The 17,481-nt window shown below is 49.5% G+C and overlaps 1 protein-coding gene across 5 annotated transcripts in view; it reads right to left on the bottom strand.

Annotated features, from left to right (window-relative positions):
• Nucleotides 1-6,725: 6,725 nt before the first annotated feature.
• TDP1 (tyrosyl-DNA phosphodiesterase 1) overlaps nucleotides 6,726-17,481 on the bottom strand; it is a 71,915-nt gene continuing 61,159 nt past the window's right edge. For 3 of the 5 annotated variants that reach the window (XM_070469782.1, XM_020900225.2, XM_020900226.2), the window contains 2 exons: nucleotides 11,840-11,951; nucleotides 6,726-7,084 (listed from right to left, as the gene is read on the bottom strand). In XM_070469782.1, the coding sequence (XP_070325883.1) occupies nucleotides 7,011-7,084; nucleotides 11,840-11,951 (186 nt within the window). In that variant the 3' untranslated portion in view covers nucleotides 6,726-7,010. Of the gene's footprint in view, nucleotides 7,085-11,839; nucleotides 11,952-15,072; nucleotides 16,023-17,481 lie in introns of those variants that run through there. The other 2 variants (XM_070469784.1, XM_070469783.1) reach the window with 2 other exon arrangements.

Genomic DNA, 17,481 nt, shown 5'->3' with positions numbered 1-17,481 from the left:
TCTGGGGTTTTGATGAAGCTGTAAATGAAATATCAAGATTCTACTTTCTGTTTGCTGTAGTATGTAAAAATAGAAATGATTTTTTACAAATTAACTGGGTTCCTGCAACCTTGCTAAATTTATGCATTAGTTGAGTAGTTGATTCCTTTAGGATTTTCCATGTAAATTACCATGTTATCCAAAATAAGAGTTTTGCTTCCTTTTTGATACTTATCTTTTTTTTTTTTCTATTCATGGTGCAGTGGCCAGGACCTCAGTATAATGTTGAATAGAGGAGGTAGAAGCAAACATCTCGTCTTGTTCATGACCTCAGGAGGCCTTTAGTTTTTCTGCATTAACTACAGTGTCGGTTTTTCATAGATACCCTCTATTAGCTTGAAAGTATCTTTTATAGTTTTTTAAAAAAATAAAACATGAGTGAATTTTATCAAATGCTTTTTTCTGCATCTAGTGTAATGATCATATAATTTTATCCTTTATTAATATCTTGGATTTCATCTATTGCATTTCTAATGTCAAACCAACCTTGCATTTCTGGAATAAATTTAATGTACTATTTCCACTCCTCTATTTTCATTCTTCTACTTCCTTTTGGGTTTACTTCCCCCACCCCACCCCCACCAACTTCCTATAGTGGATTATTAGATCACAAATTTTAGATCTAAAATTCTTTTCTAATGTTAGCATTTTTCAACTATAAATCTCGTTAGTCCTGGGCTAGCTGCACCCTAAAAATTGTGGTATGTTGTATTTTTACATCATTTTATTGAACATATTTTCTGATTTTTTTCTCCTTTGACTTACAAATTATTTAGCCATGTATTGTTACTTGTTTTAAAAATCTATTTCTTAAGACAAATTATTCCTAACATTTTCAGTGTGGTCTGTTGACTGAAAAAAATGCACAACCTAAAAGTTGAGAATTATATTGTATCTGATAGACTTTCTGAGGACTTCAAACCAGGAGACAGCTTCTCAGATAGCTCTAAGGGACTGCTCTGAAAAAGAAGGGGAGAAGCTATGATAAATAGGAATTTTGCAATAAAAACCAGGTAGTGGAACATCAAAAGATTACCATTAATTATTGTTGTTCAGTCACTAATTCAAGAAAAGCAGACATCTCAGGTTAACGAGTTTAGCACTTTTCTTTGGGAAGATGCAAGCATCTGGCTCACTGAAACCGTTCCTCTGATGTGCACCTGAGCTGTGAGGGCCAGTATCCTGTTCTCCCCACCCTGAGTCCCCTCGGGGTGCACCACTGGGGTGGCTGCAGCGGCTTGATGACTGCCACATCCTTGGTTTACTGATAAGGCACGCAAAATTTTCATGGACAGGTCAGAGGGCCATATATATGTTTCAGTCCTCCTAAATTGACTGTATTATGGTCCAGAATCTAGTCTTAGTGAATGTACCACATGCACTTGAAAAGAACATGTATTCTGAGCTTCCCTGGTGGTCCAGGGAAGAGTCTACCTGGCAATGCAGGGAACCCTGGTTTGGTCCCTGGTCCTGGAAGATGCCACGTGCCTCAGAGCAGTGAAGCCTCTGCGCCGCCACCACTGAGCCTGCGAGCGACAGCGACCGAAGCCCACCTAGCCAGGGACGCTGTTCCACAACAAGAGGAGCCCCTGCAAGGAGAAACCCGAGCACCCCAAGAAAGAGGAGCCCCTCTGCCGCAAGCAGAGAAAGCCTGCATGCAGCAACAAAGACTAACCACAGCCAAAAAAAAAAACCTTAAAAAAAAAGAGCATGTATTCTGCAGTTGCTGGATGTAGTGTTCTGTAACTGTGTCAAGGTTGTTGATAGTGTTTTTCAGACCTTCTGTCTTTATTGACATTTGTTCCAGTTATTCTAACAATTATCAAGAATATTAAAAGCACCAACTATGTGGAATTTTCTGTTTCTTCCTTGAAGTATGTCAGTTTTTGTTCCACATACTTCGAAGCTATTATTTACTGTTGGTCATAGGTGGCCTCAGTCTGCAGTGGCTTGAAGCAGGGCTTTGGTTCCTGGCCAGAGATTGAGGTTGGGAGCAGTAGGGAGAATGCTGAATGCTAACCACTACACACCAGGGACAGTGGCCAGTGACAGGGCTCTGGCCCGTCAGCTGGGTAGAAACGAATTTCCGTATAGAGACAGGGATTAATGAAGTAAGTGAAGTATTTACTAGGAGGAAGAGTACAGTATGTGTGGATAGACACACAGGTGGGCTAAGCGGGAGTCTTGCCCTTGTGATAGTTTGAATCACTTTTTTGGGGCATTTCCTCCAGGTTTCCTTTGACCAATAGTCTTGCTTTGCCGGGTTCTGAGTGTGTCTTTGGCTTATCTCAGGATCTTCCTGCATGTGTGTGCATCTTTTAGCCAAGATGGGTTCTAGAGAAGAGGCCTGTGGGAAGTTGCGTCACTTACTCTGAAGTGACGTTTCCTTCCTGTTGACCTCTGTGGAGCCTTTCTGGGCATGTGTAGTCTGGGAGGTCTCCTTAACTTTGATGATGGAGTGTGTGGCCTTTTATCTCTTACCTGGGCAAGGCCCAGCCTCCTCCATCAACCTGCTTTATGGAGTTTCTGTCCACAGGAGAGAAATTGTTCAGCCTGGGACCCATCTGTCTCCTGCCTGAATATAATCATTTATAATTACTATATCCTCCTGATGCAGGGACCATTTTTATGAGATGTCTCTCTTTATCTCTGGTAATACCCTTTGCCTTGAAGTTTATTTTGTCTGATATTAATCTAGTCACCACAGGCTTCATTTACTTAACATTTGCAGTGTATCTTTTCCATTTACTTTCTAATCTATCTGTGTCTTTATATATTCAAGGTGTATTTGTTGCGGACAGCATACAGCAGTGTTTTTTCTTTTTCCTTTTCCTGGTCAGCTCTGACAGTCTCCATGTTTTAACTGATCAGATGAACACTGTTCGTCACTACTGTGACGATGGGAATATCCTGTATCTGTGCTCTTCTGAAGTCTGTCACGCTGCTACTAGACTTGCAAGTGGGCAAAGAAACTCCTCTCACCCCCCATAATTTTTAACTTTAAAGTCAGCAACAAATTTAAGTATCATGTGTGACTAGTGGCTGCTATATATAATTTGGTGGTTGTTATTCAGTCACTAAGTCATGTCCAACTCTTTGTAACCCCATGGACTGCAGAATGCCAGGCTCCTCTGTCTTCCACTATCTCTTGGGAGTTTGCTCAGATTCATGTTCATTGAGCTGGTGATGCCATCCAACCATCTCATCCTCTGTCGTCCCCTTCTCCTCCTGCCTTCAATTTTTCCCAGCATCAGTCTTTTCCAGTGAGTCAGCTCTTCGTATCAGGTGGCCAAAGTATTGGAGCTTTAACTTGACCATCAATGAATATTCAGGGTTGATTTCTTTTAGGATTGACTGGTTTGATTTCATTGCTCTCCAAGGGACTCTCAAGAGTCTTGATGTAGAAATTATGGATTCTAATCACCTTCCTCTAAAAATAATTTTTAAACAGGCGGTTAACTTAGGTGAACTCAACTGCAGAATCATCTCCCATACATGTTCTCTGAGCATGAAGTAGCTCAGATTTTAGTTTAGTTCTTTTAGCCTTAGTGGTGCATGTGCGGCTCAGTGGTCAGCCATAGATGTGAAGAGTTTACAAAGAGAAACTGGGAATCCCAACTCTGGCTCTTCTGTTACTTGGTTGCTCTAAGTCTTGTGTTCTGGATCTCCAAGCCACAAAGACTATAGATTTTCCACTGGAGGTTACCTGCCTTGTGTGGTGCAGACTAAGACCTGACCTCAGGCCAGAAGTGGTGGAAAAAGAGGAAATTCACCCTGTATAGAGTGCCTTTCTTGCAGTTGTTGACTCCTTTCTTTTGGTCACTTTCAGTAGCTGGCTTGTGTAAGCTCCACACCACAACTTCTATTTTTATTTCTGAAAGAGTGGGTTCAGTAGGAGCTATTTCATCCTACCAGAAACCTAAACTTATTTGGTCTCCCCTCACAACATTTGATAATGAAATTTCAAACATGTACCGAAGTTGAAAGAATTTTAGAGCAGCAATCTAGATTGTACAAATTTTCCAATATTTTATCATATATCTACTCATCCTTTAACACATCTTATTTTAAAGCATTTAAAAATAAACTGCGATCAATACATTTGCCCTCAAGTACTTTAGAGTTTATTTATAGAGAGTTCAACAACTGTTTTTTTTTTTTTACTTTTTTGATGTAGAATTTTCACACAGTGCACATATCTGAACTTGTGCGTTCTTCAAGTTCTTAAAAAGCAGCTTTACTGGGTTATAATTTACGTACAATAAAATGACCAATTTGGTGCATAATTCAAGGGGTTTCAGAAAGTGTAACCAAACCCACAATCATGATAGAAACCCTTCTGTCACCGCCCGAGTTTCCCTCGTGCCACCAGCCCCTCCCCACGCCTGCACTTATTCTTAAGGTCACCCAGTGGGCTGCGGGCAGGAGCCAGGGAGCCACGGAAGGAGGAGGAACTAGAGACGCAGAGGAGAGGCCGCTTACTGCCGAGTGCGCCCTGAAATGCCGGAGTCGGGGCTCAGGCAGGCTCCTCATAGGACCCAGGCTGTTTCGAGAGGTGGGAAGTGGCTCATGGAATCACAAGGTTCATTCCTGCCTCTTAAGGAAGATTCTGCCAATGGAAGCACAAAGGTGCCCACTTCTTGAACCTGTTATGGTATAAGGTGTTCAGAAAGCGAGAGCTCCCTCCATCTTCAAGAAGGCGGGCTCAGGCAGTTCACAGATCTGAGCCTCAGTTTATTCATTTGTGAAACGGACTTGCTTCCAGGGCTCAAGCATCAGCTCACCCGTGGGGTCACTTGAACATGGACTCCCTGACCCCAGCCTCAGTCCCACGCAGCATCCATGAGGACCCCCCTTTCCGGAGGCGGCAGGCAATGTGGATCTGTGCTTTCAGGGCAGGAAGCATGCGGTCTGCAGAGCTGTTCAACTCTGTTCAGAGTTGAGAGGCTGGACTCTGGGACAAAGGGATCCTGGGACACAGTCTCCTCTGTAAACAGAGCCCCCATCGCCTGGAGTCCAGAGGCCTAGTCGCCACCTGGCTGCAGCCTGGAGTCTTCAATCTCACCATCTTTCAGAAAAACCCACCTGTGGTAGTGTGGGAAGGAGTGCTATTGGCAGGAAGTAGCTAATTTTTTAGAAGGTGTGGGTTTTGCCCCTGGAGTTACCATTCTCTAAATGCCCCAGGGAGAGACTGCCAGCCTGGTACTCATCAAGAATCATCCCGATTTATACTGATCGAGTTCCTGCCCGCACTCAGGAACACCGTTTCCTGTGATTCTTATAGCAATCCCACCAGGCAGGAAGGATAGCTGTGAGCCCCACTCAACAGATGAGAAAATGAAGACTCAGGTATCACATGACTTGCCTAAGGTCTCACAGGGCGTAGGGAACAGAGCTGGGGCTGGGCAATTCTAACAAACACGTGACTCAGCCTGGCCAATCAGACACCGCAAGGGGCTTTGGCCTGCACCTTTGGGAAAGAGGGATTTCCTCTCCTCTGGGATGACTGGCTTGCAGCTGCAATGCTCCCTGGCTGGGTGGCTTGTCTGGTGCTGCCTGGGGCCTTGCACTGAGCCCACCCCCACCCGGGGCGGACCACCGTGCTGGCGGGCATCCTGGGTGGTCGACCACAGTCCTCTGGATGCCCACTCAGACAGCTGGGTTCCCATCCTGGGCTGGTCTCATTGTCACATCAGCCTTTACTTCGAGCCCAGGGCTGCTGCTGGGCTCAAATCTGATAAGGGTTTCAATGTTGTTAAAGCAGAAGGCAGGTTCCAAGAAGGCTTAAGCCTCACTTTTCTTATCAGTGGAAGGAACTAGTTTAATTCAGTGGCTTTTCAACTTTATGTTTTTAAGCAGAATGCAAAATAAAACACACCCAGATGATATCCTTTACAAAATCCAAAACATAAGAGTAAAGGAAGCCTTCTCTGAGGGGTAGGAGGAGGCAGGAGACCCCACCCCTGCCTGCCCAGCCTCCTCCTGCCACAATACCTACCCCCCACACCACTTCTGGTGTGAACACTGCCGACTTCTGAGGAACAGTCCGAAAAACCAGCATCTTAAAAAAAAAGAATCTTTTAGAATGAACAACCAACTGGATCCTGAGTTACAGGATGAAGAGGCTGAGGACCACGGAAAGGAGCCCTACACAGAGGAATCCAGGCGCTGGGTCGTCTGAGGAGGGCGCCGTTCCCGCCCGTGGAGGGCACTTGGACGAGAAGCAGGGCTGTGCCCGCCGCACTGACCCGGGCGGCTGGGGTCCCGTGGGCATCCTGAACTTTTCTGGGCCTCAGCCCCTCCCTGTCAGGTCACCTGCAGGGGCTCCTGTGAGTGGGACGCTCGTGTGCTTTGCTAGGCGCCTGCGGGCATGGCTGAGGACAGGGCAGGCAGGGGCTGGCCCACGGGCAGGGAGGATGAAGTGTCGTGGGAAGCTGCCGGACAACGACTGTCAGGAGGCGCGTGGCGTCTGCGGAGCCTCGTGGGCCTCAGTGACCCACCGCAGCCCTTCCAGCAACGCCAACACACACCCAGAAAGCTGGAGGGGGGTGACGGGCCACACTCCTGCTCTGGAAAGTTTCAGCTGAATCAGGGGCACCCTTCCCAACAGAGCACAACTTACAATGTCAACCTTCCGTTCAGAACCGCTGACCCCACCATGAGAGTCCGCGTCACCAGAAGGATCATTTTGCATTATCTATCTATATTCTTTTAATATGGGGAAGTTTAATAGCTTTTATTCCAAGGCATAGAAAAGGGAGTTAAGAAAATATACAACTTTTTTTTCAAGTGAGAATATCGACAGTGACCACTGAAAGGATAACCAGCATTCACGTCTGAAAGGCTGGCCTTTGCAGAGTTTCGCAGGGGGGCAGATAAACATTAAGGGCAGTGAACGCCCGTTACAAACACGGACATCCAGTGTGTGGGGCTCAGGCCTTACACGTCAGCTTCACAGAGCTTTCCTGCTCTCAGGAGGGAACCCACATGTTCCCGTGTGTGTCAGGTGCTTTGACATAAGGGATGTTCCAAATCCATGGTCGATCTGGGGGAAAAAAAATTACATGAGTATAATACTTATTTGAATACGATTACAGAAAATCCACTCACCTGACAGGATCAAGTCACTCACAGGCTGGAGTCGACATATCACGAGAGCCCTTTTCTGAACTGAGCCCTTTTGGGCAGGGGCTTGCAGTAAAGGTTCGTGTTGACATGGGAGCGTGAACCCCAGGGCGAATGCTGGCTTGCCACTAAGGCTCACAAGCCCCGCGACTCTGAACCTGTTTCCTTCTCTGCAGCTCAGACGCGGCGCTGCAGTAGGACTGAGCGAGGTACTGTTGCTGTTCGGTGCTCAGACTGCAGCCCGCCAGCTTCCTCTGTCCACAGGATTTCCCAGGCAAGAATCCTGGAGCGGGTTGCCATTTTCTTCTATAGGAGATCTTCCCAACAGAGGAAGCGGGCCCACGTTCCTGCAGTGGCAGGCAGATTCTTTGCCACTGAGCCACCAGGGCAGCCCGTTAAATGAGATAAGCTGATGAACTGTGCAAGATGCCGTGTTCCATCCGCACAGAGAGCCTAGAAAGGAGGGGGGCTCTCGTTTTCTTCTTTTGAGAAGCTGGAGAAACCAGCAGTGACAACGGGGACAGGCAAGTGGCCACTCTTCTGCCCTCAGCTGGTCATGGTCGCACAGAACCACAGGCCCAGCAGTCATGTCCCTGAAGCGGCTTTGTTCTGTAACTTAAGGCCAGTGATTGGTGAGCCATGAAGATCTCTGAATAATGACTGTAGACTCACATCGAGGAAAGCAACAGGCCTTAGAATGGTACTGATACAACAGAAAGGAGACCCAGGTTCAAATCCTGCCTTCGTCCTTGTCTGCAGCCTGGGGAAGGCTTGTGGGTCTTGGTCTTGGGTTCCTCGTCTGTGAAATGGGAATTAATTACACTCGCAACCTCCAAGGATTACTGTGAAGCATGAATGCGAGAATGACTGGGAAGCTCGCTCCCGGCATATTGTAGGTGCTCAATAAATGAGAACTTTTTTTCCAAAAGAACCAAAACAATGTGAAAGTGTAAGTTGCTCAGTCATGTCTGACTCTTTGTGACCCCATGGACTATAGCCCATCAAGCTCCTCTGTCCATGGAATCTCCAGGCAAGAATACTGGAGTGGGTTGCCTTGGGTAGGGTGAAAATACATTGCAAGAATTAAAAATAAAGCCCCCTACTACTGTTCTGAGAAACACGAGTGACGGAACAGGTCTGAAGGGCGGAGTGCTCACTCGGCAGGTCAGCTGGGACGGACCAGCCAGCCGCCCCTGGGGGAGGTGCTGGCTCTTCCTGAGCAGAGGCGGATGGCCGCTGGGAGGCTGGCCTGCTTAACAGTGGTACCTGCTGCTCATACTGCCCAGCCTCGCCGTTGTGTTGAATAATCATAGTGTGAACTTGCAAACAGCAGCTCCCAGCAGCAGGAGCAGCCAAAGAATGCCCAAGGTGGCAACACATTATCAGAACCCTGTTCTCTATCCTTTGGTCTCCAGATGGTTTGAAAGCAGGAAACCACACTTTCTGTGAATTTCCGTAAGAGGCAGGGGGCTAGCAGGGCTGGAGACCTGACTCTCACTGGCCGCTCTCCTGCCCTAGAAACATCACCTTCTGTGTCTGCACGTCCCCGTACTTTCTCCTCTTTCCCTGCAAACTGCTCTGTGGGGTGACGGCAGCTGTGCTTCATCCCCCAGGCAGGAGACACTCTGACCCTTGCTGTATGAATAGCCAGTCAAGAGGTTCTCAGCAGCGCAGGATCTGTGGCACATAGACATTTCCCAGTAAAACTGAAAAGACCACCGCTGCATTTACAGCGCACCCTGGAACAGCCGGGCTCTGACACGTGCAGGTCCACTTATGTGCTGGTATTTTTTCAATAAATACTACTACATGATGAGGGGTTGGCTGAATCTGGGGATGCGGAATCGGGGACATAAACGGCTTGTCATGGGACTCGAGGATCTGAGCGTTTTGTATCCGGGGGTCCTGGAGGCACCCCTTGTGGATGCCAGTGGTGACTGTATTCCTTTCCTTCAAAGTAAGCCAGTAATGTCCAAGTGAGGACCTGGAAACCACCTGCCTGGCAAATGCCATGCTCTGGTTTATAAATAAACAAATGTCTGTATTTCCTGGGCAGATTCTTTCCCATGCTGGCTGGAAGGCCCTCCATAGCCTTGGGGGAAAGCCACACACACAAACGCCAACAGGGAGGGGATGGTGGGCGTAAGTCACATTACCGCTCACTGGTTTAGATGAAGTCCTGTTTCAGGCCGCCCTCCTCAACTGCCCCAGGAGGGAACGTGCCTCGTGACACAGTCGCGCACATTTGAAACACCTGTTAGTGCTGGTGAGGGGCCTGCACTCTGCTGGACAGGCTCCCCAGTCGGCTGAGCGGTAAGCAGTCTGCCTACCAATAAAGGAGATGTGGGTTCAATCCCAGGGTCAGGAAGATCCCCTGGAGAAGGGAATGGCAACCCACTCCAGGATTCTTGCCTGGGAAATCCCATGGACAGAGGAGCCTGGTGGGCTACAGTCCATGGGGTCACAAGAGAGTCTGACACAACTGAGTGACTAAACACCACCACCCTGCTAGACAAAGCCGAGCACCTCTCCAGGTTACAGTCCAGAGCGGAGGCAGACCTGGGTGCGCCCTGCTGCTGGGATGCTGACCCTCACTGCGTCTGCCCCGCGGTTCCCTGTCTGGGCTGACTGGGAACTGCTGGCACGTTTTTCTGGGACCCACTGCTGGAGGGCTTGTTTCAGTAGGTCTGAGCTGGGCCTGGCAATGTGCCCCTTTGTCAAGACAGTGCCCAAGGCCCAAAGCTACGCACACACTTAGCCCAGGAGGCTAAGCCTAAGGCCATCATCACACTGGGTCTTCCCCACCACCAATATGTTTACTCAAGAGAACTGGGAGGTTGGGGGGCAGGAAGGAGGGAATGGAATGGAAAAACAAGAGAAAAGAGAAAAGATAAAGGCACAGCCCAAAGCCAGCAGGGGAAGGAGGGCATTGGGTCACATCCTGGGTCAGGGACTGTTCCGCATGAGTCTCAGGCTCTGTCCGCTCATCAGGGGTGGGGGAGAGAATGACCATCTGCTCCCTGTTATAACTGCATCGGGCATTTTAAGTACCAGAAACTGGTTAATAGCAACTGGATACTAATTCTGAGCTGGACACTAGTTAGATGCTCTTGAGACCTCATCTCAGTTGCTCTTCAGCAGTGAGCTGTGTGCTTTCATTTTCTCATTTTGTAAATGGAGACACTAAGGCCTAGATAAGGCAAACCACTACCCAATGTCACATGATAAGCTGTCAGGCTGGTGCATAAACACCTGGATCTAAAGCAGTGTTTTCCATCTCTGAGCTGGAGGGTGGGGAGAAGTGGTCACAGATTCCTTGAAATTCTGATAGAACCTCTTGCTAGTGAAAAACAAATATGGTGAATTTACAACAGCATACTTAGAGGACTCGGAAAAATACACATGGCTTGGAAGGGAGGGAACAAGAATGCTTTTGGAAGCTGTCCATGTAACCAGAGAGAGGAAGCCAGCTGTGTGAGGCAGGAGGGGCTTGTCAGCTGAGCCCAGATGACCCAAGAGTGGTGCCATCAGAAGGGCAGGCTTGGCTCACCATGAAGCCAGAAGACTGAGTGAGGGTGGGAGGCAGCCAGACCCCAGCCAGCCTCAATTGGGGGAGGAAGGGACCCGCCGACCCCATTAGGGAACCCAAGGTTTGGGAGTATTAATGGGATGACATCATTAACACTTTCCAATCAAACCTCAAACTTGCCCTGTTCACATTTAGCGTTTGCTCAAAAACTGTGTACTATAACTTGCCTACCCCAGTAGACGTCTACCCTACAGGGGAAAATGCACCAGGATCTGCCCCGTCCTGACTGTATTACATCTCCCCCTGTGTGAGCTTGGCGAAGCGTGAACTTGCCTCAAAGCCAGACTTCCCGGGGCTGAGAGAAGTGCTCTGGGGTTGGAGGGGCCACGTCAGAGCAGGCATGGAGGTGGGGCCGCCCACCCCGGCCAGCCTCCCTCTAGAAACACTGGGAACCCGGACCAAGACGCCACAGACTTCCTCTTGTGAAAAATACCTGGTCTCTGACCTTAAAGTCCTCGCCTAGCGCAGCAGTTTTCAGCGGGTGACTTGGGGACCTACATTTCAAGGAGGTGGGGGTACACCTGTAAAGTGAAAGTGACGGTCATCCTAACATGGAGTCGTCACTGGTCACTGCTGCCTGGGTGTACAGAGGCGACATGACATGTGTGCCAGCACACGGAGCAGCGATGAGGCTCCAGCCATTAACCCAGACAGTGAATGAGTCTGCAAAACGGGAAACAAGGCCATCTTCCAAACTAACTTGAATTGGCGAATAGTCATTTTAGACATTTTAAATATATCAATGGGCTTATTGTTATTTTAAAACAAGTCAATAAGTACTTTAAAATTTTTTGGTTTTAACTTCTGATATGACAGATATCAACAGCTATAGAAACCCGTGTAATGGAAAGCTGTCTGTGGTTCTTGATCAGTAAGGGTACAGGGGGTTTTGAGACCCAGCAGCATGAGAGCCGTGTCTCTGGGCTGCGGACGGGGCAGGGAACCTGTGCTCCCAGAGCAGGGCGCCAGCGGGCTCCCGCCAAGAGTGCAGCCTGCGGCTCTCTCTCAGCACCGTCATCTCTGCACCGGCACTCACACCCGAGCTGCTCTGTCCCCTGGGTTTCACCTCTGTCCCCTGGGTCTCACCTCTGTCCCCGTACAGTTCTGGAGGCAGGTCGTACGGCACAGGGAAGGAGGCTGCGGGCTCCTGACTGCTCCCAGAGAAGAATTTCTGTTTCACTTTGAAACTGTCCAGGCCCTGCAAACACACAGAATCTATAATTGCATCTCATTTTCTGGAAGAAGGTTCCAAGATGCAATTATATTTTTATGGTGCTCACAACAAAATTCAGAGCTATTTTTGTGACTGTTTCAGAGCCTTTTCTGATATTGGTTAGGTCAAATATATTTATGACACTCTGCAAATTACTCTTTTCCTAAAAATGAGATGTCCAAGTTTCGGAAAATAAATTAGACCAAAGCTTGCAAAAGTTTAATAAAGTATACAAAGATAAACAGGAAAAAAAAATTTAGCTGTGATAGCCCATTTCTACCAATCTCTGTGTACAGCAGCAGGGAATATGTAGAAGATACTATAAAATACTTCGAATACTTTCAATATTGCTGTAGTAATGGGTTGCTCACTCTGGTGAAGTGTAAAAGTTGCTTTCACGTATAATCAAAGTGTCCAAGATAATGGGATAGGAATGTAACAATGAGAACTCAACAAGACCCACCCAAATGAAGGCTGAGTCTAAGAACTCCAGAAGAGGCTAGTACTAACTTTGGATCCTGATCAGGATGCAAGGCCAGGGGCCGCATCCGGCCGGTGTTCACACTGCTCCTGCCTGCTCACATGGGGCCTGCCCCCGACATGGGCACCCCAGAGGTCAGCTGGGTGCTCCCCACACCACTGATGATCCCCCGGCCCCTTCCCAGATGACCCCAGCACAATGTTTCTACCTCATTCCTCTGGGCACCCGTTCACACTCATGTTGCTCCTTCTCATCCTAGACGCCCACAGAGCAAACGGGGCTCTGTCTCCGGAACCTGTACAAAGTGCTAGGCCTACAGCTCCTATCCTGGTGAGCATACAACTTAGACTTGGGAAGGAGAGGCTGCTCCTTCCTGGGCACAGGAGGGCATGGTAAGCGCCAGCGCCGTGTGGACCTGGCCTTCGGGCAACCCGGGCTGAGTCTGTGCGGGTATCAAGGGCGGTGTGAGTGGCTCAGGCTGCATTCATTCACCCCACTCACGACTCCTTGAGCCCCGCTTCTGGGTCAGCCTGTACTCAACGTACAGGGGTCACCAAAACTGTCACAATCCCTGTTCTCACGGGATGTACAGTCTAGTGGGGAGACAGTAAACAAACACATTTATAGAAGTAAAACAAACAATTACAATTTGTGATAGGTGCTATGAATAACAACAGGGGAGTCCTAAGAAGATAGTAGGCCTGTTTTAGATTTGTTGGGGAGGGGTGTTCAGGGGAAGCCTCCCTAAGAGGGTGACATTTTAATTAAACTTTGAAAGGTGAGTTGTATTTGGTCAGGTGAGGGTGGGTCCAGGAGGAGGACACAGAATCCCCAATGGCCCAGAGGCGGCAAAAAACTTGTGTGCAAGAGGAACTAAAAAAGATGGTCACAGGGGGATATTGGGCCACTTATTCATTAGGCCTCTGTTTCCTCACTTGTAACATGGGAACAACACCCTTCTAGATGTGTGCTCAGTCATGTCTGACTCTGCCACATTCCTCAGTCCATGGGATTTCCCAGGTAAGACTATTGGAGTGTGTTTCTATGTCCTCCTCCAGGGGATCTTCCCCACCAGGGACTGAAACTGCATCTCCTGCGTTGACAGGCGGATTCTTTACCACTTGCAACTCCTGGGACGCCCCCACTTCTGGATGTTATTGCATTAATGCATCTCACTTCAACACCCAGCACAAGCCTTGATGTATAGTTGGTGGTCCGGGAGTCTGAGCGGAAGCCTTGTGGGCAGGAGGGGACGTGCAGGGAGGGAGGGGTGACGCTCCGCCCCAGATGCGGGTGAGTAAAGCTGCGACAGGCAACACGTGAGACTCCGCGCAGAGAAGAAATGACCTCGTAATGGTGGTCGGTTAAGAAAGGGCTCCACAGAAAATATTTTTGCTGGACCCTGAAAACTTGATATAATTATGATAAACGGAGAGCTGGCAGGAAGCAGCGTGGTGGGGGGAGGCACGGCAGGGGGACAGTGGGGGGGGGGAGCGCTGGGGATGCTGGAGATGGACCGCAGAGGCAGGCCGCAGAGGGCTGAGCAGGGGAAGCAGCGCAGACGCCTGCGGCCCTCCCGGCTGAACCCCCGTCTCCTGGCCACGGTGAGGGGCACAGGCCCTGAGTCAGGGATGCGGGGGAGAGACCACCTTTCTCTGGGGAGCTCGTCTCGCTACAGGAGCCACTGACTGAAACTGCCACCCCGTTCAGGCATGACAGTCACGCCTTGCATGAGTTATCTTATGACAAGGGGTCCCCGCAAGGAACGCAGAACTAACAAGCTACCCGAACTGGAAGAATTTGGGAAAGGTCAAAAGGAGAGAGCAGACTCCAGTCCAAATGTCTAGCAACCTCCCAGAATCCTCTGTGCTGGAATCCATCTTGGCTGAGTAATGCCTGTGCCGCCAAGAAGGACCCTGAGTCAGAGTGACTGGCCAGAGACAACCTGGAAACTAAGCCAGTCACCACAGAGGCCGAGACGGTGAGCCCCGTGGCAGAGTGGTCCTCCTGGGTCTCCTCTCCCTCCTGCTCTGCACCCGGGCGCCCCTTCCCAATAAGGTCTCTTGCCTGGTCAGCACGTGTGTCTCCTCGGACAATTCATTTCAGAGTGTTAGACAAGAGCCCTCCCTCGGGGCTATGGAAGGCCCCAACTTGCAACAGTTTGGCAATGTGTGAGCCCCAAGCTGCCCACCGGGTTCCATGTCCTTCAAATGGAACCGGGCATTAGAAGAAATGAATCCAGATGACACCGCCCAGACCTCTGGATCCAGCCCCGCCTGAAGCAAGTTTCAGCTGGCTATCCTTCACTTCAACCCGGGGTGTCGCAGGACCCTGGTGAGAGAGTGGCCTTTACTGTGATGTACAGTGAGGAGTTGCAGAAGGTTTTCTGAGCAAGTAAGTTCCACTGTAAAGGCGGACACGGCAACCCACTCCAGTATCTTTGCCTGGGAAATCCCATGGACAGAGGAGCCTGGTGGGCTACTGTCCACAGGGTCACAAAGAGTCAGAAACGACTTAGCAACTGAATAACAAGACAGGATGAGCCAAATTCTGGAAACCCTGGCCCTTGACATCTTAAAAAAAAAAAAAAAAAAAAAGAGGCCAGAGGTTGGGAAGTGATGCCAATTTAATGATTATTAAAAACTTTATGGCATTTCAGGCAAAAAATGACTTCCCTCTTCTTTAGCTCCTGGCTTACTTGCATTACTTCTCAAATGAGTATGGTGAGGGATGATGAGTCTTTATGGCTCGGACCCAGATCTCAAGACCCCCAGCGCCATTCTGTGGTGGCTGATTCACACACCAGAAGCTTTGAGCTGTCCATGTCTGAAAGGAAGCAATGTGCCTTTTTCCTAGACTGCCATTTCTGATCCAAATTCTAGGGTATCATATATATATATATATATATGTATTTTTTAAAGTGCCACTTTCCCCTTCAATCTGGATGTCAAATAATTTGAGGCTGTCTTCTAATCATCATCATTTATATATCACAGTGGTACCAGTTGGCATTTTACAAAACAGAGGAAGGCACCCTCCCAGGCATGGGTCACTTTGAAGACAGCTATTATGACAATATAGGGATAAAACACCAGGTGAGAGGGTGGACATGAACCACGCCTGAGAAATTACTGGCTTTTCCCTCCATCAGCTCTGGGAGGGAAAGAGCTGGTTCTCACTGTGGCGGATTAGGTTTAGCAGCTTAGCTCAGTCACAGAGAGTAAGAAGCAGGCTCACATTTCAGTTCCAGATGTAACTTATGTTTTTAGTTGCATCTAACCGAGCAGCATCCTCAAGCAGTAAAACCCTAGGCAAGGTATCCAATTTTCCTGGGTGAACACTAGTAGCAGATGAATCTTTTAGAAGGAGTGAGTGCCTTTCATCAAAGATGCATCGATTGACAAAGACGTGAGCTACAGGAAGGTGGCTTTCTTGCTTCTCCTGAAGTATATGATCTTCAGGGCCTCCAGCCGGAGGCTCTGGAAAAGCTCTGTGAAACAGCATACTCCTTGCAGGGCCGAGAGTGATGGGCTCTTGAGAAGCGAGTGGCTGACTATGAGAGTGTGGAGGACGTTCTGGAAGGAGAGAAAGTAACACTGCGCCATCACGGGTGTGACAGCAAGATTTTGGGTCACTTAAAGTTCAGTCTCTGCCTTTGCCTTCTATTGAATGGCTTGGTCTACGTGCTAGTTTATGTTAACTGTGACCTGCGCTCAGCACTTGCTAAGTATCTGGTGCTGCTGTAAATACTTTACATGTAACACTCTTCACTCTCAAATGACCGCCCACGTCATGGTGGCGAAGGAAGCCCAGAGAAGTAAAAAGGAAGTAAAAAGGCCGAGAGTCACGGCTCATAAATAAGCAGAGCTGCAACCACCTCCCTCCTCTTTCTGTCATTTTGGTTCCTACAGATCCGAAGTCCCTAAACCTTCAGACTCTGTGCTCTGGGAGAGTTCCCTTTCTTGGTCCTTGGAATTTCTCCAATCCTATATTGTCTCTTTGAGTTACTTCTAACTGAGCACAAAGCAGGCTCGGAGGGTCACACAGCCGGGAAACGGCCATGGCTGCCACAGCCCAGCTCCCTGGATGCCGACAAGCACTCGTGCGTGGCGGGGCCCCGGGTGGGGGCAGAAAGCAGGGGGAGAGGAGGTGGGAGGCACGCTGCTCCCACTCACTGTGTGCGTCAGCAAGGACACCGGACGCCGTCTCCGGGACCACGGAAGGCTTCAGGCAGAGAAACACAGACCCTGACGGGGGCAGAGGCCGCTTCGGGAGGTGGGAGCCGAGGAGGGCGGGTGGGCTGGGCCCCGGGCAGCGGAGGCTGTGCCCGGCAGATGGGACAGGCAGGTGTGGGGGCTGCACACGGACCGGTGAGCGGTGGGGTGGGGCGTGGGGGTGCGCTGAGGTAAGGCCAGGACGCGGTCCTGTCAGCGGAGCGGAAGAACACCAGAGGTTACAGAGAAACATCACCTCAAACCTGGTGCTCAGCCGCGGCCTCCTGGGGAAACTGAGAGCCCAAGCCATGTGCTGGGCCCCGGGCAGGTTGGCAGAGGGGGTGTAGGGAGAGCGAGGGGTCGGTTAAGGTGGGGGCGCTTGTAAATTTTAAGTTCTTCCTGCCAGAGCCATGTTTGCCAACAGAAATAAAAAATGTTTAACCAGAACGGAAAAAAGAGAAAGTAAAGACATGAAGACTGGAAGTTGGTGGGCGTATGTCTGTAGCACTTTTGTTTCTGGTCCCAGGAAAGAGAACCCGCCATCTGAGGAGCAGTGGGCCTGGGGCTGAGCAGGGCCTGGGCCGGTTCTCAGCCCAGGGACGAGGGCAGGGACACTCAGCACACTGGGCCACTTTGTGCGTCACTTCCAGAGGTGGGAGGAATCCTAGACAAAGCGGTGGGCAGCCTGTGTTGGTGCTCAGTAAACACCCAAACGCACCAAGTTCACAGAGGGAAAACCTGTATCTCCCTGAAACACTCGCAGACGCCTGGGGGTTTAGAAAAAGGCTGCTGGCCTTTGAAATCACGAGGTGATCTTTCC

Source organism: Odocoileus virginianus, chromosome 6, assembly GCF_023699985.2.
Source record: "Odocoileus virginianus isolate 20LAN1187 ecotype Illinois chromosome 6, Ovbor_1.2, whole genome shotgun sequence".
NCBI classification, from domain to species: domain Eukaryota; kingdom Metazoa; phylum Chordata; class Mammalia; order Artiodactyla; family Cervidae; genus Odocoileus; species Odocoileus virginianus.
The sequence above is the reverse complement of the archived record's forward strand: the minus strand, read 5'-3'. Positions and strand labels throughout refer to the sequence as shown.